Here is a 22,932-nt window from a genome sequence, read left to right as displayed (position 1 = left end):
ATTTGAGATATACTCCAGTCTCTTGCTGTGACTCGACCAGAGTATATGGCCTTCCGTCGCAACGGGTGAGGCCGTTGGAGCGCTGGTCGGTCACACCTGTTAGAAGCTGGGCAATCTCTTGAGAGTCTCCTGACCCGTAGCGCGAGTTTCCAGTAAATCGTTAATCCCCAACGAATGATCACACAGAGAGAAGTAATCTAAAACAAGAAAAAGCGGAGGTCGGATGGGGGGGGTTTCGGCCGATGAGTTAGAGAAGGTGAAAGTCGGTATTCCGCGGTCGAAAAGCCTCCTGCTACTGGGCGCTTAGTCATCCACAAGGGACCGCCTGCCGAGGGTGGACGAGGTTGATGCAAGGAACAAGCCAGCCACGATTCCATGAATTTGAAGAAGATAAGCAGACAGAATAGCATTCTTTGTTTTTACAAAACGCCAGCCTACGGCAATTAAATACAACTCCAGGAAAACTCCAAATTAACCGCGAGCAGAAATTCCCCATCACTCCGAAAATGTGAATGTCCCAGCCCATCAATGCTCGCGAGATCATGAAAACCGGGGGTATTAAAACGGACAAGAAATGATAAAGAAGAGATCAATTACCGGATGGTCATTGACTTGGTCAACTGGGCCTTGCTCCCAACGCCACCCTCGCGGGAGGCCGAAGCACCGCTGCCGGGCTTGCGCTCGAACACCTTCCAGAATTTCAGACTCTCGTCGGCGGCCGCGGTAGCCAAAATTTGTCCGTCGGGGCTGAGACTGCTGTGAAGGACTCGAGTTTCATGGGCTGGGATTTCAACGTTGCGGACAAGGGTGGGATAGCTCCAGATGCTAAGGGAGTTGTCCGGGAACCCGCTGGAACTGACGATCTCGCGATAGTGGTTGCTCCAACGCAAGCTGGTGACCTGGGAGCCGGTGTCGATGCTGTTGGTACGAGCACCAGTTGTGGTATTCCAGAAGTGAATGTGACGATCGTAGGAGCCACCGCCGGTAGCAAGCAAGTTCAATTGCCAAGGGCACCAGCTGAGGGCCTTCACGGCGGCACGGTGATTGGTCTTGGTGAATTTGGGAGCACTCAGGGAGCGAGCATCCCAAATGTTGACCAGGTTGTCGTTGCCACCGGTCGCCAGCTGGGCACCATCAGAACGCCACTCAAGGCCGCAAACTTCGGAGGTGTGGGACACAAGCTCAGCGACTTTGTGCTCGGCAATGCGAACGTCATGGTTGAACACAAGGCCACTACGAGCACCAGTGGAAAGAGTGTGTTTAGACCAGCCCATGACACCAACTCGCGAATCGTGACCGTACATGCTGCGAAGCTTGCTGCCCTCCTCGACGTCCCAAATTTGCACCTCGCCAGTTCCAAGTCCAACGCCAACATAGGCTCCATCACCACTCCACTTGACACTGCTGATATAAGTGTCCGGTGAAGTCTCTAAAAGGCAGCTAACAGTTCCAGATTCGGCAGACCAGACGTAGACGTTGCGCTCAAGACCAATGGCAACCTGATTACCAGAGCTCCAATCCAATAGATTAAGATAATAGTCATCCAGCAGGCCCGGAGCGTCAAGAACACGTTCAGGGGCAGTCTGAACACGGCGACGGAATTGAGCGTTTTGGGATTTAGCAGATCGAAGAGGACGGTTATATTGGGCTCGAAGATCAATAGGCTTCGAGGACTCTGGAGGGGGAGGCTTGAAAGCGAGGATGCGGGTGTTCAGACTGATGTCACACGCATTTGCTAATGACGACTCATACGCAACTGCATCAGGAGCGGGGCGAGTGTAGTTGGAAGGTTCATTGTCTTCAAGCCCCAGGTTGTCCAAAGCAGCAGTCAGATCATCTTCCGCTCCGCGCCCACTGATGTCAAAAGCGCTAGCAGCAGAAGCAAGCACATTCGAGCCCTCGCTGCCACTAGTCTTCGGACGTGCATTCTCCTCAGGTTTCGCAGCCCCAGTGGTGACAAGTCCCTCACTTGCGGTGCGATTGGGAATGAAGCGGTCACCGGCATTGTGGGTGATTCGAACAGTGGTCTTCGTCGGTCTGGTTCGGCGGGCTGTCTCCCTTCGAGCTCGCTCTTTAGAAGGCGTTGCAGATGATTCCGGTCCAGTACCAGTCAATGACCAGTCAGAAACACCCAACTCAAGGTGCTTGGGTGATTTGCGAATGCGAGCAATGTTCGACTTGGGGGAATCGCGATGGGAGCGGGACGACTTGGCAACTGTAGACTTTGCGACAGATGGCTTGGGAACAGAGACCTTTGAAGATGAGGTTGATTTTGAGGTAGCGGACTTGGCGAATAGTGAAGAAAGGTTTCCGCCATAGACCGACTTCGACTGTTGGCCGCCTACGTCGGACTTCTGAGGGGTAAACGGTGATAGATCTTCCGAGGCCCGAGTAGCGACTCGAGTGTTTGGTGAAGGCGTGAGAGGCATGCGGCCTCCAGCTGTCTTTGAAGAAAAGAGGCCATGGTGGCTCTTTTTAGGAGTAGATACCGAAGCAGTTGCCATGGCGGACTCTGTTTCGATCTTGTCGTGTTCTGCGGATATTCAAACGTACCGCGATGGAGCCGGCCACCGAGAGACAAAGTAAACTAGATACTGGATGATAATGCAGTCTAGAATGCAGAGGAATATGAGATAGGTGTGGAGGAGAGGTCAGAGCAGGAGTAGAATGCAGAATAAATAGAATTCTACTTGCGGACTATGAAGTTGCTCGCCCCGGCAACGGTTACCTCAGGTACGGATGCGCTAGCCCACCTTAGGACTAGCGCCATTCGCACATGACATGCCGGGCGCTTCCCTTTCCGGCGGTGATCATCTTTAGCGGGGAGTCGTCTTCTGCTCGAGGCGTCGACTTCTTTGTGCTGGATAGCAAAAACGATGTGAGCCTGGAATGGGGCTTGGTATGATTCTCCCAGATTCTCCTCGCCCAACTGTCTTTGTCCTCGCTATCGCCACTGCCTAATGGCGGACCCAGCCACCCCTCCCCACCACCTCCCGTTCCACCAGGACCCACCTGCTCGACTTCCGCCATCTTGGGCGGGATCTTCAAGACTCTCCAATCTGACTACCCCACGCCGTGTTCGCACTCCTGTCTTTGCGATGCAGCAGTCGCAAGATGCATACCTGATGCCAGCGACTCCCGCCAGCGCTCGTCGGGCCTCTGCCGACTATCGCCCCAGCGTCAAAAAAGCCCAGGGCCATGTCCCCGCATGTCTGGTCAATGCCTCGGTGACATACTGTAGCGATGATCGCATCTATGCCTTTGGGGGATTTGACCAGTTCAGCGATGAAGGTGCGCATCTTATATTGCACTCCCACATCGTTATCATCTCTTCACTCTGATCTGATGCTAATGCGAGCATTCCTCACAGTGTATAACCACGTGCTCAGGCTGGATTTGAATACTCTACGATGGGAATTGGTGGACAACTACGGAGATATCCCTGGGGTACGAATGGGTAATGTCATCTTCTAGCCAGTTTTTCTTAGTATTGGCAGGCCTTTCTTCTAATTCCCGATCTTTTTCTTCTTTCAGGACACACCGCAACCCTCTACCATAGCGACAAATTGATTGTCTTTGGAGGCGAGAATGAGCACCAGGAATTCTTATCGGACGTCGTCATTCTTGATCTCCAAACTTTTATGTGGACTCTTCCGGAAACTCGTGGACCGATACCTAGAGGGAGAGCACGGCACGCTGCAGTCATCCATGATGACAAGTTATTTATCGTCGGTGGAGTGACCGGGGAGAATAATATCATATTGGATGATTTGACATACCTGGATCTACAAACATGGACATGGTCAAAGACATGGAGCTTCACTGCTAGATTTGACCATATAGCATGGGTATGGGGTAATCGCCTGTGGATATTTGGTGGGCTAGGCCCAAATATGGAACGAACATCCGACCTCTGGTGGCTGGACCTCAAAGGTTCTCCTTCCCTGACTGGAATCATCTCTTCCCAAGGTACCGACAATCTCCCAGACACCCGGATTCCCTTGGCTCATTACCCAGACTCTATCTCTAGTCCGTCCTCACAGCAAATGTCGCCACGGTCCGGTATCTATGCTGCCAATTCTGCAAGTGTTCAGGTGCGCAACTTCGCTCGTCGCAAGCCATTGGCTCCTGGTGCTATCTCTTGCTTGCGTTTCCATTCGGGCCCACATGTACCGCAACTTTTCTCTGGACTTCATTTCCAGTCTTTCGTCTCCGGCGTCCTACTCGATTTGGCTACCCCTTCAGAGACTCTGCGCTCACATGACTGCAAATTGTCCTCTTTGGATATGAATTCCCAGCGCTGGCAGCGGCTGGCTGAAGGACATGAAATTTTCCGTCCCGAGTATCGCTGGCATTATTGTATTGTCAATGAAGCGGGGACCAAAGCATGGTTGCTCGGTTGTAGCCTGAACTTGAACAATGCACCCGGCGCAAATGACGAGAATCACATGGGCGAGGTCCTTACGATCGATCTGGAAAAATACGGGCTACTTGGCAATGAATTATCGGCGGAGGCCCCTGAACAGGAAAATAACTGGGCAGCTGACCGGCCAGGTCACGCACCCATCTCTAGCCTTGGGGCTGATCTTTCTGCCGTGTTTGACCAATCCCCCGAGTCAGGTAGCGGTGCGGACTTTATCATTACTGCTATCCGTGACGATCATGACTATTCTGTAACAGATGATATGGGGGACACCCCGGTCACATCTCCGACTCAGGGTCAGCCAACATTCGTGGAACCGAGCTCCGCTACATCCGACCCCATCCACGTCCACAAGATTATCCTGCAGCTACGTTGGCCGCATTTCAAGCGCATGTATTCCGCTCAGATGGCGGAGTATCACACCAAGCGAATGCACATCCCCGAACCTTACTCCGTCGTGCGTGCGTTTCTGTACTTCCTGTACACCGACAGCATCGCCGGCCACCCCGAGTATTGCTCGAGTATAAATGATGTAGCTGGCATGCTGGTGATGGCGAATCTATATGACATGCCTAAACTCCGCCTTCTCTGTGTGAACAGGCTGAGCTACGAACTTGATGTGGAGAACGCTGCGATTGTATGGGAACGAGCTGGTCGGACTAATGAACATTGGCTCATGCGCCGAGCTGCTCAGTTCTGCCTGACACACTGGGGTCGCATCGTGCGAACAGATGGTTTCAAATCACTCAGCCATCAGAGCTTGATCGAGTTATGCGAGGTAGTGGATGCCGAAGGTCGTATCATCGCTGGGCCGGACCTTGAAATGGTGGGTGCGTTTGGCGCGGATGGACAATGCGAGCGGGACTCGAAGAATGCTCAATTGCGGTTAGGGTCGACGGCGGACGAGTATTCAGAAGTGGACGGCGATGACGAAGGAATGGAGCTATCATGAGCCACACAAATTGGGCACGCAATCTCTTCCGGCGTTTGGACGGGAAGGCTTGGCGACGAGAGACGAATTATGTATGGGAGTTTTTACCGGGCTTCTTTTCTGAATCTATGCATCTGAAACTGTACATGTATATATCGAGGCGCATGCATTATGTAGTTCCCGGCCTATAGCTCTCTGCTTCAACTCCACTCTAGGGGAGACTCGACATAGTCTTTCTAGAACCAAATACTAGCCACCCCTGCCATGTAGTTCCCCACCCACCGTCGCAGCATCCCTTTAGGTATCTTCGGCTTTCCACGATGCCGCCCTGTCAGTCTCGCGTTCCCAATCGTGATTTCGTGCGGCCAGCGGCCCGGCCAGCCGCGAGCGTGACTAAGCCTCAGCGAACGAGCGGCTCCACTTAGCAACACTCTGGGAGCGGGATCCCCTCCGGTGCGCGGAGTTTATTCCTGTCACGATAAGGAAGCTCTTACTTTGTGTCGCCTCATCTGGCCCGTCTGGTTTCAGAAAAAAGCCTCGCGGGACATAAATATCCATGGAGACCAGATACTTTCAGCTGTCTGTACGGCCATTCCTACCCCCATTGCGATAAGTGCCCTGTGATTGTGTTGATCCTTTCGATTCACTGGGCCTGCCATTCACTATGGGCTCCATTACCCAATCAACTCTGCCGTCCGACTTCATCTGGGGCTTCGCAACCGCCGCCTACCAGATCGAGGGTGCAGTCAATGAAGATGGTCGAGGTCCGTCCATTTGGGACTCTTTCTGCAAAATTCCTGGCAAGATTGCAGGTGGTGGCTCGGGCGAAGTCGCATGCGACTCATATCACCGAACACATGAGGACATTGCTTTGTTAAAGCAATGTGGCGCAAAGGCATACCGGTTCTCACTGTCATGGTACATATGCTTGATTCAACCTCCCCATTCTTAATTATGAATTGCGTTCTAACAGTGGCTTTCTTGCGACAAATTAAGGTCCCGCATCATCCCTCTCGGTGGCCGCAATGATCCAATCAACGAAAAGGGCCTGGCGTTCTATAATACTTTCATTGACGACTTGCATGCCGCAGGTATCATACCTATGGTCACACTGTTTCATTGGGATCTTCCAGACGAGTTGAACAAGCGTTATGGTGGATTCTTGAACAAGGAGGAGTTTGTTGCGGACTTTGCACACTACGCTCGACTGGTCTTCAGGTCATTCGGCTCCAAGGTCAAGCACTGGATCACCTTCAACGAGCCGTGGTGCAGCAGTGTACTTGGATACAATACTGGCTCATTTGCCCCGGGCCACACAAGTGACCGTACCAAGAGCGCCGTGGGTGACGGGTCAACCGAGCCCTGGATTGTCGGCCACAGCCTCCTTGTCGCTCATGGTGCAGCTGTAAAGATCTACCGCGATGAGTTCAAAGCGCAAAATGGGGGCGAGATTGGTATCACCCTGAATGGTATTACTCACCTTCCTTACCATTGAAGTTGAACTTGGGGTTCTAATACATAGACTTTCTTTTTAGGCGACTGGGCTGACCCATGGGATCCTGAAAATCCCGCCGACGTCGAAGCATGTGACCGCAAGATCGAGTTTGCCATTTCATGGTTCGCCGATCCCATCTACCATGGCAAATACCCCGACAGCATGATCAAGCAATTGGGAGATCGGTTGCCAGCCTGGACCCCTGAAGACATTGCCTTGGTTCATGGAAGCAATGACTTTTACGGAATGAATCACTACTGTGCAAATTATATCCGCGCTAAGACAGGCGAGCCCGAACTCACCGACATTGCGGGCAACCTGGAACTGCTACTCGAGGACAAAAATGGGAATAGCATCGGTCCAATTACTCAATCACCTTGGCTGCGCCCTTGTGCATTAGGATTTCGTAAGCTCCTTAAATGGCTGAGCGAGCGTTACGGGTATCCGAAAATCTATGTGACCGAGAATGGCACCAGCATTCTCGGTGAGAACGACATGCCTCTGGAACAGCTTCTTGAGGACGAGTTCCGGGTACAGTATTTCCGGGATTATATTGGCGCCATGGCTGATGCGTATACCCTGGATGGAGTGAACGTCCGGGCATACATGGCCTGGAGTCTTATGGAGTAAGTCCATATTTGCCCTCCAGATGTAGCTGTTTTTACATAGTTGCTGACTTTTACCTTCCTAGCAATTTTGAGTGGGCTGAGGGCTATGAGACCCGTTTTGGTGTTACTTTTGTCGACTATGAGAACGACCAGAAGAGGATTCCAAAGAAGAGCGCCAAGAGCATCAGTGAAATCTTTGATCGGTATATCGAGAAAGCCTAAACATTCTCTCTGGCCTTATTTGAAATGTTTGTGATGAAGTAATGCGTCTAGACTACCTATGCCGAGAGGGCTCAACGGAGGTCAAACTTTTGAAGAATGTAAACTTAAGATCATGCATGAAATACTTTGTCCAAGAAACCTGGTCCTCTCAGAGAAAAATCTTTTAGAATGTTCGGTGTGTTTTAGATGGTTTTTGGATAAATGAGAATTCAAACCGAGAATACAAGTTCAAAAATAATATTGAGTGAAATTCAAGCTAAGGGCCCGGAATACATGTATCGGAATCCGCCTTCTGGTGCAACAGCGATGTGGTACTGGCCGACTGGTGTTTGACAGGAACTGGCGAGCTGAGATCCAAATAGAGAGACTCTTACAGGATGTATGCCATGAACTATAGTGGACTAGTAGTAGAACGAGCCAAGTACATAAAGCTATCTTTGCTGGCCCATTCCGACACGGCCAAATAAGCGTATTCGCTGCTAACAATAAAAAGCAAGACCACTCTAATAGCCCCTCACGTTAACCTGGTACCACTTAAGCATCTTAGCAGGTTATGGATCTGCCTACCTAGACTCCACTGATCAGTAGCCAGAACATGACAAACCTGGTACCAACATAAAAAGGCCCGGGGGACATCCAGCATCTGTATAATAGAGGATTGGGTCAAATGTGGTATTGGACCGACGGCCTGCGCAGGCTAATGCACGGAGAGTCCGGAGCGTTGTGACATTCCTTCCAATTTGATGTAATATTTCTTGGTAAGCCCGCCGGGGAGGAGATATCATCGTGACTAGCTGAGGGAAAATGTCGGTAGTTTTGGTAGGCTGAGGTATTCTTTGCAACCCTTGAAAAGGCCAAGGATGCCAAGACGCGAAGTAAGCTCAATTCAGTAACCTTGGCGGCTTCGTTAAATTTATTTAATGTTTTTCATCCAACTATATCTACAGCTATGCACTCACTAAGCCTGAGCCTGATCGCCCTCATCAAAGCGGCGGCAGCCCAGAGAGGAAAGCCCCACTCGTCGGACAAAATCCGGTGTATATAGTTGCATTTCGGGACTGAGTCCAACATCCTCAAATAAATTCGTGAACGGGAACAGAACCGGGTGTCCCGACAGTTGGTCATCATTCAAACCTTCGTACGCAAATAGGTTTCCGTCATTCATGCTCCGCGGAGGTGATAGACCTGCTATATGGCCTGGGATGTTTGAAGGAGCGTCTTGGAGACCCGGCTCGTGGTCAAAGTGGGTGTACTCGTGAGTTGAGAGCAATGTCATGTCGGAATTCCCATCGATGAAGCCAGGATGCGCCTGGCTAGTAGGCATCTTCAAAAGTCCATCCAGAAGATGACGTGTCCAAATCGCGATTGGCCAAGTATTTTGAAATTTGTGAAGTACCTCCATGACCAGCCGTGTGCGGTGCTCAGACACTACACGAATATTTGACCCGCCTTTACGAATATTCATAATGCAAACAAGGGCGGCGGCGAAGATAGCAGGCAAGCTAAGGGCAGAGTTAGTATCTGCTGGTCAAATTATGTCGAGTATGTTTCTTTTCATCGTACATTATAAAAGGAGCATCATAAAGTGTACCAGATGCTAGAAGGTCTTCGAGAAGACGGGTTATTTTACCTGCTGCCTGGAATATAGGTGATTCAAGTCCAACGGTGATAGGATTGTCAGAGAGCATCCGATAAAACACGACTTGATAGTCACTGGTAACCTTTTGTTAAAGTCAATCTCAAAACAGTGAGAGATCCAGAAATCCATACTAGTACAGTAGAAGAATCATTGCGGGCCAGAATCCACGGTTGGGTGTTATTTCCGATGGAATGCGCTTAAAAATATCTGGAAGGCTTTGTTCCCATTTGATCAAATCATTATAGGCTGTTTGATCTGTTGAATCGATTCCCTCAGTCGATGAGAGTTTGTTGATGAGACAGCCGGCCACTATTAAAAAGATTCATCAGTTTTATCTCTAGGATGCATATGTCCAGTGGGAATATCTAACTAACCCCTATTTATGAGGCTCACAAGGTGAAGTAGATATGACCGACTCTCTAAGCATATGCCGTATCCGGAATTTTCTACTTGGAGACAATCATCAAAGTCCTCCTCATGTAGAGCAGCAAGATCGGAGAAGGTTGGATATATATGAGGTGGTCTGCCGTATACTGCTGCATGATGAATGTCATTTACCTACCGCGGGCATCCGATATTAGTATCCGCTGTCTTTTCTGATTTCGATCATTACTAGAATTATACTTGCATAAAGAATCCACCATATCCTCCTCCACACTTTTCTAGCCAATTCTGATAGTATAGAGTAAGACTTTCTGTAACATAGTCAGCTCTAGGTACCGCTAATTCTTCCTAACAGTAACTTACGACCGATGCATGCCCAGGGATTGGGCCAAACTGGATGATACCCCCAGCCAGTACCAGGTATCTTTCTGTTCCATGGGGCCACCCCACCAATTTGACATAAGGATTGTTGCTTGAACAGTTGTCACACCGTCAAACTCATGGTTGCTATCATACAACGCTTTTGCTTTTCGATAAAACGTAAGTCCCGCTATGTATCTGCTCGAGAAGCCTGCGTCGGAAAGAACTGATTCCGAGGCATGGAAAGTAGCAACCATATAGATAGCGTTGAGAAGCAATGGTGAAGTGGCCCCATTGTTGTATTTTGCATAAAACTCTGTCCAATTGAAGATAGGGAAGACTGGAAAAGAGTATTTTAAGAAAGTATGTATAAGGTTGTCGCTCACCAGCTTGCTAGGTGTTTGGAAAACTCCCGAGCTTCTCAATTGCTGATTGTCCCTTTCATTTATACTTTGGATTTCGAAATGCGTAGTTCGGCCTAGCTTCTCCATCATTGACTTTTTGGAGATTATCGCCCCAGAAACGGTATTTCTGGCTCGCTGAAAAGGGATCTCCGACCTCGTGTAAAACATATTTGAAGTTGGCCGAGTCACCCATGTAAACAATATTGCTGGAAGAATTTGTATCGCTCTGTTGGACCGCCACCTCTGACAATGAGGGACTGACATATCGACGGCGATCAACACTCTGATAATTTTCGGGCGATTCGGTCGATTCCAGTCGCAAATTATGTGACAAACGACTCGATGTAGCCAACCTAGAGACAGCGTTGAGCTGCTGGTTTTCGAGTGATTCAATACTCGGTGATCCTTCAATCCGGCGATTTGATGACCGTGGGTATCTTCTCCGCAATTAATTGTAATGTGCATATATTTCTCAGAGCCTAGCATGAACCGGCACCTCTCGCTTTCCCTGAATAGATGACTTACTTTCCTCGTCGTGAGTTGATCAATTCACAAGCCGCACCAATCATTCGGCAATTGGAACAGGGATTGTCGATAGTCCGGTCACATTTCACTCTGCGCGAGTTACAAAGCTTGCAAGCCACCCTTGCCCGGCCCTTTTGATGCGACATTGCGCGCGAATAGCTTCTGAAAAGTTATTCAACTTGAAACACCCCACGACGTACGAAGGAGAAAGATGGAATTTTAATTACCTAGCTTTGCCGAGCAGAATGACTGGATCTTTAATGAGGCCTTCTTATCTAATTGCATTGATTGGTGATCCGCGGGCACAGAGCACGCTAACGATCTCAAACCCCGCACGACGCCAGGCTTTTGCCGTGTGCGACAGTCAATGGGTTGAGTTTCGGCTTGGCGTAGAAGCTGGAGGCGTGGAGGCGAGAAGGATCTATCTGGACAGGATGTTTCTTGTGAATTTTGCGATACATTGTGGCACATTTGAGCCATCCCCTACTTCTCCTGCTCCTCCTATTAACTACTCCAAGCTACTACAAATATTTCACCATGCGTCCATTGAGTTTCATTAAGCTCGATTCTCCACCATTATTTCAGGAGATATGTGCAATCCTATCTGTATCTGAAATAGCGGGTTTCGATCAATCGTAATGGGAAGTACAGAATCCCCGCGCTGACCGTACCTAGTTCGTACGCCAGATCCCCAACTCGCACTGCAATCGGCCCCACATACCAGCTCGTCGACATGGAGGTAACAATCAAAGCCCAGGGGACCAAGCTCGAAATGATCGCCGGAATTCCCGAAGGCAGAGCTGTGGCATCATTCCAGATCGCAGGGTCCAGATTTGAGGGATCCGCCTTGCGAAAATAAAGCCACTCAATGAGAAATACGCAGACTGTCGGCCCAGTCATATAGCCGGCGATGCTCACGAGGGTGCTCAAAGTCGAGAGAAAAGACCTGGAGGCCGCAATTGCGACACCTATCATGATGCCAGCAGCGCAGCACAATATCAACACCCGAGGGATTCTTCCAAGCCATGGAACAACAGCGACGGTAAACAGGGACATGCTGTACATATCACGTGCAGCGGTAGTGACAATCGAGAGTCCCAGAATGATGAGTATAAACCGACCGAATCCACCGAGACGAGAAATGAGTATTTCTCCTAGTACTCCCCCAAGGCTACCTTGTTCGTAGGCAGCGGTCCACGAGGGGATCGCAGGAATGGCGCCTCCGATCGCAGCCCCGAGGATCATCATGAGGGTGAAAGGCACGTATAGACCCATCAAGCAATAGAACGCAAGACGAAGGCGCGGCGCTTGTGGAGGCATATAACAGGCGTAATCTCCAACAATGGTTCCCCACGTGGCCATATTTGATGCACAGATGGAGATAGTGGCCAGGTATGGCGCGGCGCCGAAGGAGGTGGCTGGCGTTTGAATGGACAGCTTACTTCCAGCGCAGCCAACGAAGATTAAAAGCGAGATTCCCGTTGGAATCCAGATATACTGACAGATGAAGTGAAGAGCCTTATATCCAATAAACCCAATGCAGAAAGCGAGTGCGAGGATGATCCCAATTGCACCCTCAATCGGCAAAGCACCTGGTCTCACGGCTGCAAGACATTCAGCGCCAGCGACCGTAGCCAAAATCCCAAATACAAGGACTTCAAGAATCACAATCAGGCTGATAAGCGTGTTTGGATATTTTCTATAACCATCATTCAGACCTCAATTCGTTCAGGCGACGCGGATAAACCTACCCAAATACATAACGGAATTGGACCGACTGCCTCATCCCCAGTTGAGGAGCTAAAGTCAGAATGTAAAGCGTTGGCAAAACAAAAACTAATTGCATAGTAACAATCATAGCAGCAGCTTCCGTGAATGAAAGCCCAAAGGCAAGGGTTGGAGTCGTTCCGATGCTCAATCTGTTAGTCATTGTCAAGGTCAGAATTTCTGTACTCGGTCCCAATGATTTCCTTTTCACGTTGACCCACGGTAAAATAGACAAGAATGAACCACCAAATAAAGTGAAGATATTGTAGTATTTTGTGTGGGTTCGCCTCTCCTCTGGAATAGGCTCCAGGCCTCGCATTTCCACTCCTGCTGTGGCCAGTTTCTTCAGAAGTCCCGAGAGCGACCGTGGCGTGATGAAGTCCTCAATAATTCCATCCTCAATCTTTTGAGACTCTATATCATCACCTTCGACAATCTTCTTGTCCGTTTGGGTTGAAGCCATTTGATAGTCTTGGTGAGAAATGCTTCACGTTGAGACAGATATGACAGTATGACCACAGGCGATTAGGGTATTTTACCCTCTGGAGATGACCGAACAAATAATATTATATCCTTTCTCTCTTTGTTTCAAAGGATGCATCTTTGCCAATTGGATCTTACACTTCTTATCGGGAGATAGGAATTAAATGAGGAGACCAGGGGCTACAGCTCGGCATCTCCATCCAACTCGGCGACTCCAGATGGAAGTTTATTTTCGGTCGCGCCTGGAGCTCCACTCCTTTGGAAAAAAAAAACTAAAAATCAAATGAAAGCATAGGGAAATGGTATGTTTTGAACGATTCAACAACGGGAAATCGGTTGTTAGCCTTCTCCACCAGTCTATTTGAGCCATAGAGCCATAACATTTATTATCTGTTTGATACGGGTGCACCAGAATATCAATAATTGGCTGATTGGAAGGAAAAGAAGGAAGGAGCTTGAAGCTATCTAAGGCGATCGGACATATAGGCTAAAGGCGCTAGTTAATTGGCCCAACGTCCTCGAATAATTAATCGTTCTTGCTTGTCTCTTGAACCAACTCATCGATTTGGTCTGCCACCTTCTTGGGCAACTCGAGGCTCGGGAAATGTGTACCACCCCCGAGATCACAGTATGAGAACCAGGGGTTCTTCTTACTGAATTTCTCGTGTAGCTCTCTATATACCAGGTTATTCAGAGGATGCGAAAAGACATGACGGATCGGCGGAGGACTCTCGATTTTTTCCATGCGGTGCATTGGTGTGCCATGTTCCTGGTAAGCACCAGCGATAACCCGGCAAGAAAGAGCCCACATATGATAGCCGAAGCCCCCAAAGGAGTAGATAAAATGATCTTGAACTGCTTTGTTGTTGGTCCCAGCAATCCAGTCATCGTAGAGATCTTGACGAGCAGCCTTCCATATCTGTTTGTCTTGCATTTTTTGGAGCCCCGCCGCAAATTCAGGAGGCGGGGGAGTCATGATCAGGTCAATCATGAGCAGACATAGAACGCGGTCTTTTCCCAGCTGATCAATTATTCCTAACGCAGGCCAGCCTCCATGAGAATGAGAGACGAGATAGAATTTGTCGATGTCAAGAGAATTTAAGAGGCCGACCGTGTCGCTGATTTGCTCGTCGACACCAAAATCGCCGATATCATCACGACTCGGGCCATGGCCCCGCCAACAGACTCTAATAACCCAGTATTTGGAGGCAAGATAGGGAAGTAGCTCATCGTACAGGCGAAGGTCGTGCGCCCATCCAGAGAGAAGCACCAGTGCTGGTCGGTTGGCAGTTCCACATTCATCGTAACATATTTCAACCCCGTTTATATTTTTCGTGAAATACATCGCGTGGAAAAGGAAATATTAAATGAATGGATATGAGCAAAATTCGCCTTGATGAGTATCGAAGTTGGCCAAGAGTCGAAGGAAATAATTAGTATGAAATTGATCAACAGATTTTGCTTTATATGCTCAGGAAACGGGAAGTCCCTATTCACGCGTCAATTAAGATATGACCGACTCAAGAATATCGATTAGAGGCCCTCGGTATTCAAAGTGAGGAGAAGGTCTGCCGGTATCGTCTGCAGGTGCGGAGGTCGCCGACTCGAGTCGCCGATTTGAACTTTATTTGTAAATCGAAAACGGCGGCATCAAAGTTGTGGAAAGCAGACGAGGCCCAGTAGATAAGAATCACTAAATAGACTTGATATCTTCTGCATCCATTCGTGAGACCTTTTCAGAAGAAGAAACAAAATGACCGACCATACTGCGCCTATCATCATCATCGGGGCAGGGCTGGTGGGCCTAACATTGGCCCAAGCTCTCAAGAAGGAAGGATTCAATTTCAAGATCTATGACCGGGATAGAAGCCTCGAAGAGCGTCCAGCTGGTTGGGGCATCACAATGCACTGGGCGCTCCCTGCATTGGAATCATGTCTTCCTCCAGAGGTATACAATCGACTTCTATCGATTCAAGTGGATCCGGTTGAGGGTGGAAAAAGCTAGTCGTCCCCTCGAATTTCTGTGTTCACTACCGTTATCTAACAAATATTATCCCATTAGAGAATGATCGATACCGGTTTCTTAACCTCGAAACCGGCCATGACAAGTTTTGTTTTCCATCATCGACACACTATCGACTGAACAGGAAGGCATTCCGTCAATTGCTAAGCACTGACCTTCAAATCAACTGGGGCAAGCGATTTCTTGGATTTGATTCAACGGAGAGAGGTGTTAAAGTCAATTTTGATGACGGAACTTTTGTGGAAGGCTCTATGCTACTTGCAGTCGATGGCAAAAACAGTCCAGCTAGGAAGCTTCTCATAGGCGACGAGAGATCTAGGCTAAACTCTCTTCCCGTCGCTTTTGTAGGCATCAGTCTACGATTATCACCGGAAAAAGTGAAACCCTTTCGGGAGATTCATCCTATCATATGGCAAGGAACACATCCAGGATCAGGCTACTATATCTTCTTTTCAATGCTGTCGACACCTCAGACAAATGGGAGTGCCGGAACAGCGGATGAATACTACGAGGGCCAATTCAATATGAGTTGGCTTCTTGAAAAAAATGGACCGCTCGCGGCCTCGCCGACTGAAATATTAGCCCAAGTCAAGGATGCAGCCGTTGCCGACACTGGGTTCTTTCCCAGCCTGAAGCAAGCTATATTGGACATCCCCGAGGGTAGTCCAATGCTAGAAATCAAATTGGAAGACTGGCCTACGGAAGACTGGCCATCAGCCGGTGGAAAAGTTGCAATTGTCGGCGATGCCGCACACGCCATGACTATGTGTAAGTGCGAGTTTGATTTCAAGTCCCTATTGTTGATTTGAAGTGCTAATTGGGCCTAGATCGAGGAGAAGCTGCTAATCATGGAATCTGCGATGCTGCACGGCTGAGAGATGAGTTAGTACTCTGGCGTGACGGCAAACAGTCCCTAGATATGGCCTTTATAAAATACCAAAAAGAGGTCAAGAATCGTACCCATGATGCTGTTATCATGAGTCGCCATGCCTGTCTTGATTGTCATGATCTCGAAACCCTGGAAGTGGACAGTCCTGTATTCCAAGTGACTGGATTTAATGCGTTGGCAGTCCCATTAAAGGCGTATATTTAATGTCCCAAAAGACTTTTTCAGAAATTTATTGATATCAAAAACAATCATTCTTCGTTCTCTAGTACACAAATCTTGGAAGTAAACAGTTCAGGGATCGGCAATCCGACCAAAGGCTTGGATTTGAGAAATCCCTGTACTACAGATTCCTTGAAGTTGGATTCCGAAAGGCCACAGATATAAACAGTATCACGACGAACAACAAATCACTATTCTATGTATGCTTTCTCTTGTAGAGACCAGAGGACAAAATCTAAAAATGAATGATCGGAATCTCTTGTCGCTCTGATACCGTCACCACCTTCGACAGCAAATTTGACTCGCCTGCCTTGTCATCCTTATCATCTTGATTTTGGGTAAAGGTGGCAAACTTAAGGGCAGGATCCCATTGAGGAGAGAAAGCATACATGCTCTTCACCCGGTTCTTATCCAGTGACCACTGCCAGTGAAAAAATCCCTGAAGGCGAGCACTAAAATCGAAGCCACGTTCTGCCACTATTCCAAATGCTCGCTGACACCAATCAAATCGTTCCCTGTCGCCATGATCGACAGATACCTTGCACATTTGACACAGAGAGAAAATTACGGTATGAAAGCCGCCACATTTCATAGTATCTTGAACACAGTAAGGGATTGACCGCCCAATCTGGTTGGCATAAAAGAACGAAAGATGCTGATCTTCGTCATCAAGCTGATTCAGTATAGGGTCATCAACCGAAGTTGCTCGGAGTGCACTTTGATTATCCTTGGCTCTGGCTAGAATTCGAACCCGAGAAATGATGGGGTGGATGATGCAGAGAAGTGTCCAGAACATCATATGCAACCTCGCATTATCGAGCGAGATGAATCGCAAGGCGGGGCCAAGGACATGATCAGTGGATAATCTTTCACATAAGACATCGTCCGGAGAACATGAGAAAGGTCTGACGATCTGGACCTTTGAATACCATTCGATGATTTTCTGTTGGTGCCCTACACATTTCTGGAGCACCTTTTCAAAGGCATCACGGTTCGATGGGTCAAGCACATGAATGGCGGCAGCGAGAGGCGTAAACCCGGCAAAAAGCGCAAGAAGGTCTAACAAGGGTGTTCGTTTACCATCAAAAGGTTCCATTATATAGTCGTAGTCCTGTTTAGACATCTCTATGCCTTTGGTAGAATAGACCTGGGCATGGTTAGTAGTGAAACTTTTGATCAATTTGCGGAGGCCCACTTACAATAACTAACTTTTGATGCTCATGGTAGATGGAATCAACAAGAGGGGTCTTTTTTGCTCTCCGACGATAATGGCTCAAGATCGCATTTGTCCCACTGATGTGAGTGAACCATGTTTGGAGGCCGTCTGGACAGTAACATAGCTGAGAGTTTGAATATCAGGTTAGAACAGTTGGAGATGTCTTAAACCTTCACACTGACCCCCCCACAAATTGAAAGAATGCTCACCTCCATCTCCTGGAAGATTATAGTAGTGTATATGATGTCGTCACAGAAATAGTCTTGGTTGATCATGCTTGACATTTGTCGGATAGCGACATTATAAAGCTGGATGCCATGTTGGAAGACACGCTTGTCCCGCTTTAGCTTTCCAAGGTAGGCACAGGATATTGCCGAGATGGCCGTTTCGAGCATTCTGGTCTTTTGTGGAAGCTTGCTGAAGGTTGTTATGAGGGATGGCCAGAGATCCACCGTGGATTGATTCTCGATACTAGGAAAGATAACATCGATGTAAGATGAAAAGACCTGCTCACGCAACGCTGGTCCCGGCCTGACCGATTGTGCCTGGGTCATCTGGCCGACCAAAGGTTGAGAATCAGTCATCGGTCGTCTCTTTGCAACCGAGGGATCGTAAACGAAGATGCGATTTTCATAGCCACCACATTTCAGGCCATGTTTAATGCATCGAGCACATTCAGGCTGCTCTGCACTACACTATTGGGTACATGATGAGCAGGTTAGCTTTGACAGTGTGCTACTTGTGGGATTGAGTCTGGCCACCTTAATTTTCCGCTTTTTACAAGTCCGACAACCTTTGGACTGCCAAGGGGTGCCACCCATCTTAATACGGACGAGTAGGAACGATCCGGATTCCACAGATAATTCACAAGAGAATCGTAACTCGATGAGTTAATGCATTGAAGGAGGTAAAAGTCTCGAGCCCCGTATACGATGGATTCGGGTTTTGGAATCTCAGGTCGCGGCGCAGAGACACGTTTGGCGATCCTGGACTAGAATGTGTATTCCGTATCTACGGATAGGGCGGGTCGGGGCGGAGATTTTGGCCCCAAAGCGTTGACCTCGCCCCTTCTTTAGCTGCCTCGTGGGCCCTAAAAGGGACCAACGGGAGTGGCCGCGGGTCAGAAACCCCGTAATGGAGAAGTTCCCGAGTCAAATCATATCAATTGATCCACAGCTTCGGGTTATGGCTAACGGATGCCGACAATTTGATGACGCACCACGAGCTGCCTCACCCAATCACACCTTGTCTTGCTTTTGTAACGAGGGAAGATGGCGAGTTGCACATCATCGAAAGTTGGATAATACTTGATGATATCATTCCTGTAGTGAATTGATCGCTAAGCACTATATCCATGTGGCTATCAAGCAAGAATAATCACTGAGAATACATCGAAATTAGAAGCATTAGACAATGAACATTATTATTGAGTCCTTTTTGTCCCTAGCATCTATGCCTAGATTGTTTCTTATGCCTAGACCTATGGAGTGAGTGATTACGCTGCAGTTGATGGCGGATCGGCCACTGTGTGTGTTTTTACTGGGCACCAAAAACAGTGGTGCTTGCCATGGTCACACTTTAGTGTTCTATATTTGCCAAATTATGGATTTTCCCTGAAGTATAACCGAATTGAATAACCAGCTATAGTCTATCCAGCCATCATACAGCAGTCAAAGGCATGCTAGCCGGGGCGAGATAAGTCGCCGACTGCATCTCGGCGAATCGCTTTTCTCCGCAAGAGCAAGAGCCCCCGCAGAAATGGCAAGCTATCGGCCGCTGCCCCCTGAGCCCCCGCAGAGACAGGCCGGAGATCGGCAAATAAAAGCGCGCTCCAACGTCTCTTCTGCGATGGCCTTCAATTTGCGCGAGACTTTATAGCTACTATGGGCGATACAACCACCATCCAGCTGCCCGCGGGGCCCATCAAAGCTCGCGTGCTGGACGACCGGCTCCTTCACGCCCGCGGGATTCCATACGCGACAGCTAAACGATTCGAAACGCCTCAGCCAATCGGCCCTTGGACAGAGATCCTGGATTGCACGGAGCGCGCACCCATATGCCCTCAACTGCCATCGCGGCTGGAGTCCGTCATGGGCCCGCTGACCACGGGTCACGCTCTCAGTGAAGACTGTTTAAGGGTATCGGTAACAGCGCCCAAAAATGCGAAAAATGCCCCAGTGATGGTCTGGTTGCATGGCGGAGCCTATATATCGGGCGGTGGTGATCTCGACTGCTACCAGGGCGTTGGTCTCGCCGACCGGGGGGCCATCTGCGTCAACATCACTTATCGGCTGGGCGTGTTCGGGTATTTACATATGGAGGGCATTGCGCCTGCGAATTTGGGTATACTAGATCAACGTGCCGCACTCGAATGGGTCCAACACAACATTGCTGCGTTTGGTGGGAATTCGGATAATGTCACGATGGTCGGGCAATCGGCTGGTGCGGACTCGATTATCTGTTTGATCGTTGCCGAGGGCACGAAGGGCCTGTTCCATCGAGCAATCTTGCTCAGCCCTCCCTTGAGAGACCTGAGAGAGCGGTCACAGACGGCGGACTTGCTCACGAAAAGAGCAGAACAGCTATTCAAAGAGGATCCCCGTGAAATGTCGACCGATGACCTCCTGGGGGTCCAGAAGCAGCTTTTAATCAACCCGGTCCGGACCCAAGTCATGCTATTTGCCCCTGCTCTGGGATACGCTCCTTTACCAAACGTAGAGGACTTCGACCGAAAGGTGGCGGAGAATGCAAAGGATATTCCCATTTTAATCGGCTGGACGGCTCACGACGGTCGCCCATTTGCAAGCATGATGGGCCCTCCGACCCTTCTCAAGCTGCCTCTTGTCGGACCATATGTCGAGGCTATCGGAACCTGGTATATTACTCAGAGCTATTTTAAATGGCCATCTCTGCAATTTCACGAACAGGTCCTACAAGCAGGTGGAAAATCAACAAGCTATTCGTTTGAATGGGCTGCTACAGGCAATGCGTTGGGGGCCTGTCACTGCATTGACATCCCATTTATTCTGGGTACGCATGAAGCCTGGAACGCTGCTCCAATGCTGGTTGGGAAGGACACGGCAAACGATATTTCTCTAGTAGGAACACATTTGAAGGATATGTGGGTTGCCTTTGCTGGTGGGAAGGAATTCAACCCTGGGCATATTCAGGTAGGCAAAGGGTTCACTATGTCTCCCAAGATATTCTCCAATAGTTGATGGTCGTGAAAAAGAGATGAGAAACAATATATAGGTACTCCCGTGGTCATATACCCATCAATACCTTCGTAGTACCTGGAATTAGGCCATTCCCTGCAAGGCGTAAACGAAAAGGGCTATCAGAGCTATTGTGGTCTATGTGTGAAGCCTTTACAGCAGGACACGACTTGTGCGCCACGTTATTGAACTCTCTTAGTAACGAGAAATATGAGACCAGGGTGCCAGCGACGACACATGAGTTCTGTAAATGTAGTATCTTTGGCTTATTTACAGGTAGCTATATTTCGGGTTCCAGTCAAGAATTCAATGGAACAATGTTACGAACTTGCTGCCAGGAGTTGCTCGGCGTGTCGAAATAATTCCTTGAGAACTCCAAGAACAGTTGATCCGGCCCAAGCCCCCACTGAGAGACATTCTCCTCCGAAACATTTGGCGGTAGTCCATCTGCAGGCCTGAACACGCCGCAGAACGAGATACGGGCTTCCTCTGGAATAAGGGTGGAATGGGATTCGGTGTTTTGAGGGTCTTTTGAAGATGGGGTGTTAGTGGACGAGCAATCATTTCCATACAACCCAAGCAGCTGCTGGGCATTGCTCTCCTCTATTTTCATGATACTTTCTGCAAGCATAGCCACTGGTGTGCATTTGAAGAATCCTTGCATTGGAGGTGCTTGTCTCAGGAGTTCCAGGGCCCTGTGACGCAAATTTTGGTCACGGCAAACCATTGCCGTTTTGAAAAGTGGGATTCCGACTCCCATTTCAAAGGTGAAAGGCGGTTGGGAACCATCTGGACCGGCTGATATCCCGAGTACCAAATTGGCCTGTTCAACAATAATGGCAAAATCTGCAAGATGGGCATCGTACACCGTTTCCTTGACCGTTAGACACCCAGCGAGGTGGACTTTTGCTGCTGCATGATGAGTGAGCAGCACAGGTTCTGTTGACATTTGAGACAGAGATGCGTCTTGCGAAGGATTGCAGAGGTCACTATAAGCTTGATACCAGTCATCTAGGTGGCTTTTGAGGATATTTTTCTTTTCAAGCATCTCTGGGGCCACGAAAGATTCCCCACCAACAGCCCTCAGATGACATCTCGCTTCGCGGTCAAAGAGAATAATTTCTTTGCCGAGAGCGGCAATGGCGGATCGTGCCGCAGCAATGGATTCAAAAGGGACGTTCAAACGGGTTTCCGTGGCGGTGAAAAGCTCACTTGGTTGTGTTCCTGATATAGTAAGGGATACTGTTCCCAGTCGCAAGAATAGCGGAATGATCATGCGCTCCAAGAGCATCGTCTTGCTGGCACACACTATTCCCAGTCTCACTTGGGCCCTCAGGTCCATGATCAGACTTGTTCCTTGCCTGTACAGTTGCAATGCCTCTTCCATACGGCCTTGGATGGTTTCTATGCAAATAAACATCACACAGCTTATCAAAGCAATGTATGGGTCGGCACCACGGCGTTTGATTTGTGAGTGAACGCTGGAGATCGAGCGCGAGTACCATACTAGAGCCTCTTGCTGGGACTTGTTGAGGTATTGGGAATTTCCACCACGACTTCTCAAAAGAGTGAAGTCCATGCACTGGTCAGGATGTTCAAAGAGGCTGCTAATCGCAATTACAGCATCCCATACCGAAGGTTCCGTGCGACAGATCTGAGGCACAACACTCGTCCAGAAATCGATAGCCATTCCACCAGCAAGACATTTTGCGGCATGTTGGAAGTAATACTCAAATGCCCGTCTCTCCCGCCAGCCTGAATTTGGTGATAGCGGCAGAGCCTGAGCGGGGGAAAGAGATGATGGCGTCGATGGGGCTAGGGGAGAGGACGGCCCCTCATACTCGCATTTGCGCCCAGTACTAGAACAGCGAAGACAGGCTGGCTTTTCTTCTCCGCATTTCACTTTTCGGATTCTGTTTCATCCTTAGAGATAGGGGACGGGTACGGGGTGTAAGCCGCGTGCAACTCACTTGCAGGTTTTGCATCCATTCCGCGACTTTGAAGCCCCGATTCGGCGGTTGGCACGAGATTCAACGGCCATTCTTTTTGACGTCTATCCCTCGCATTGTGCAGTGCCCATCAAGCATGAAATTTGAATTCCAAGGCGCTGCCTCCGATGGGGGAGCAGC

General features: G+C 49.0%; 10 protein-coding genes across 10 annotated transcripts; 4 read left to right on the top strand and 6 right to left on the bottom strand.

Annotated features, from left to right (window-relative positions):
* Nucleotides 1-593: 593 nt before the first annotated feature.
* N7462_005873 (WD40 repeat domain-containing protein) lies at nt 594-2,504 on the bottom strand (the record flags this gene model as incomplete). Its single annotated transcript, XM_057077591.1, has 1 exon — nt 594-2,504. The coding sequence occupies one exon, from the start codon at nt 2,502-2,504 to the stop codon at nt 594-596; it is 1,911 nt and encodes a 636-aa protein (XP_056933171.1).
* A 456-nt stretch (nt 2,505-2,960) lies between these two features.
* On the top strand, nt 2,961-5,375 carry N7462_005872 (Kelch motif domain protein; the record flags this gene model as incomplete). Its single annotated transcript, XM_057077590.1, has 3 exons — nt 2,961-3,291; nt 3,371-3,447; nt 3,498-5,375. The coding sequence occupies 3 exons, from the start codon at nt 2,961-2,963 to the stop codon at nt 5,373-5,375; spliced, it is 2,286 nt and encodes a 761-aa protein (XP_056933170.1).
* Nucleotides 5,376-6,018: 643 nt separating this feature from the next.
* On the top strand, nt 6,019-7,679 carry N7462_005871 (uncharacterized protein; the record flags this gene model as incomplete). Its single annotated transcript, XM_057077589.1, has 4 exons — nt 6,019-6,272; nt 6,351-6,823; nt 6,890-7,475; nt 7,541-7,679. The coding sequence occupies 4 exons, from the start codon at nt 6,019-6,021 to the stop codon at nt 7,677-7,679; spliced, it is 1,452 nt and encodes a 483-aa protein (XP_056933169.1).
* A 2,301-nt stretch (nt 7,680-9,980) lies between these two features.
* On the bottom strand, nt 9,981-10,634 carry N7462_005870 (fungal specific transcription factor domain-containing protein; the record flags this gene model as incomplete). The annotated part of the gene is made up of 2 exons (XM_057077588.1): nt 9,981-9,990; nt 10,066-10,634. The coding sequence occupies 2 exons, from the start codon at nt 10,632-10,634 to the stop codon at nt 9,981-9,983; spliced, it is 579 nt and encodes a 192-aa protein (XP_056933168.1).
* Nucleotides 10,635-11,591: 957 nt separating this feature from the next.
* N7462_005869 (purine-cytosine permease family protein) lies at nt 11,592-13,221 on the bottom strand (the record flags this gene model as incomplete). The annotated part of the gene is made up of 3 exons (XM_057077587.1): nt 11,592-12,690; nt 12,743-12,910; nt 12,980-13,221. 3 exons carry the CDS (start codon nt 13,219-13,221, stop codon nt 11,592-11,594), a joined length of 1,509 nt encoding a protein of 502 aa, XP_056933167.1.
* A 546-nt stretch (nt 13,222-13,767) lies between these two features.
* Nucleotides 13,768-14,586, bottom strand: N7462_005868 (alpha/beta fold hydrolase; the record flags this gene model as incomplete). The annotated part of the gene is made up of 1 exon (XM_057077586.1): nt 13,768-14,586. One exon carries the CDS (start codon nt 14,584-14,586, stop codon nt 13,768-13,770), a length of 819 nt encoding a protein of 272 aa, XP_056933166.1.
* Nucleotides 14,587-14,994: 408 nt separating this feature from the next.
* Nucleotides 14,995-16,357, top strand: N7462_005867 (FAD-dependent oxidoreductase; the record flags this gene model as incomplete). The annotated part of the gene is made up of 3 exons (XM_057077585.1): nt 14,995-15,232; nt 15,304-16,032; nt 16,092-16,357. 3 exons carry the CDS (start codon nt 14,995-14,997, stop codon nt 16,355-16,357), a joined length of 1,233 nt encoding a protein of 410 aa, XP_056933165.1.
* Nucleotides 16,358-16,607: 250 nt separating this feature from the next.
* Nucleotides 16,608-18,172, bottom strand: N7462_005866 (uncharacterized protein; the record flags this gene model as incomplete). Its single annotated transcript, XM_057077584.1, has 3 exons — nt 16,608-17,519; nt 17,572-17,712; nt 17,798-18,172. 3 exons carry the CDS (start codon nt 18,170-18,172, stop codon nt 16,608-16,610), a joined length of 1,428 nt encoding a protein of 475 aa, XP_056933164.1.
* Nucleotides 18,173-19,471: 1,299 nt separating this feature from the next.
* N7462_005865 (uncharacterized protein) lies at nt 19,472-20,806 on the top strand (the record flags this gene model as incomplete). Its single annotated transcript, XM_057077583.1, has 1 exon — nt 19,472-20,806. The coding sequence occupies one exon, from the start codon at nt 19,472-19,474 to the stop codon at nt 20,804-20,806; it is 1,335 nt and encodes a 444-aa protein (XP_056933163.1).
* Nucleotides 20,807-21,101: 295 nt separating this feature from the next.
* Nucleotides 21,102-22,844, bottom strand: N7462_005864 (uncharacterized protein; the record flags this gene model as incomplete). The annotated part of the gene is made up of 2 exons (XM_057077582.1): nt 21,102-22,662; nt 22,774-22,844. The coding sequence occupies 2 exons, from the start codon at nt 22,842-22,844 to the stop codon at nt 21,102-21,104; spliced, it is 1,632 nt and encodes a 543-aa protein (XP_056933162.1).
* Between the last annotated feature and the right edge of the window lie 88 nt (nt 22,845-22,932).

This window comes from Penicillium macrosclerotiorum, assembly GCF_028827735.1.
Source record: "Penicillium macrosclerotiorum strain IBT 26536 chromosome Unknown utg000006l_segment0_segment0, whole genome shotgun sequence".
NCBI lineage: Eukaryota > Fungi > Ascomycota > Eurotiomycetes > Eurotiales > Aspergillaceae > Penicillium > Penicillium macrosclerotiorum.
This window is presented reverse-complemented; position numbering and strand designations above follow the sequence as displayed.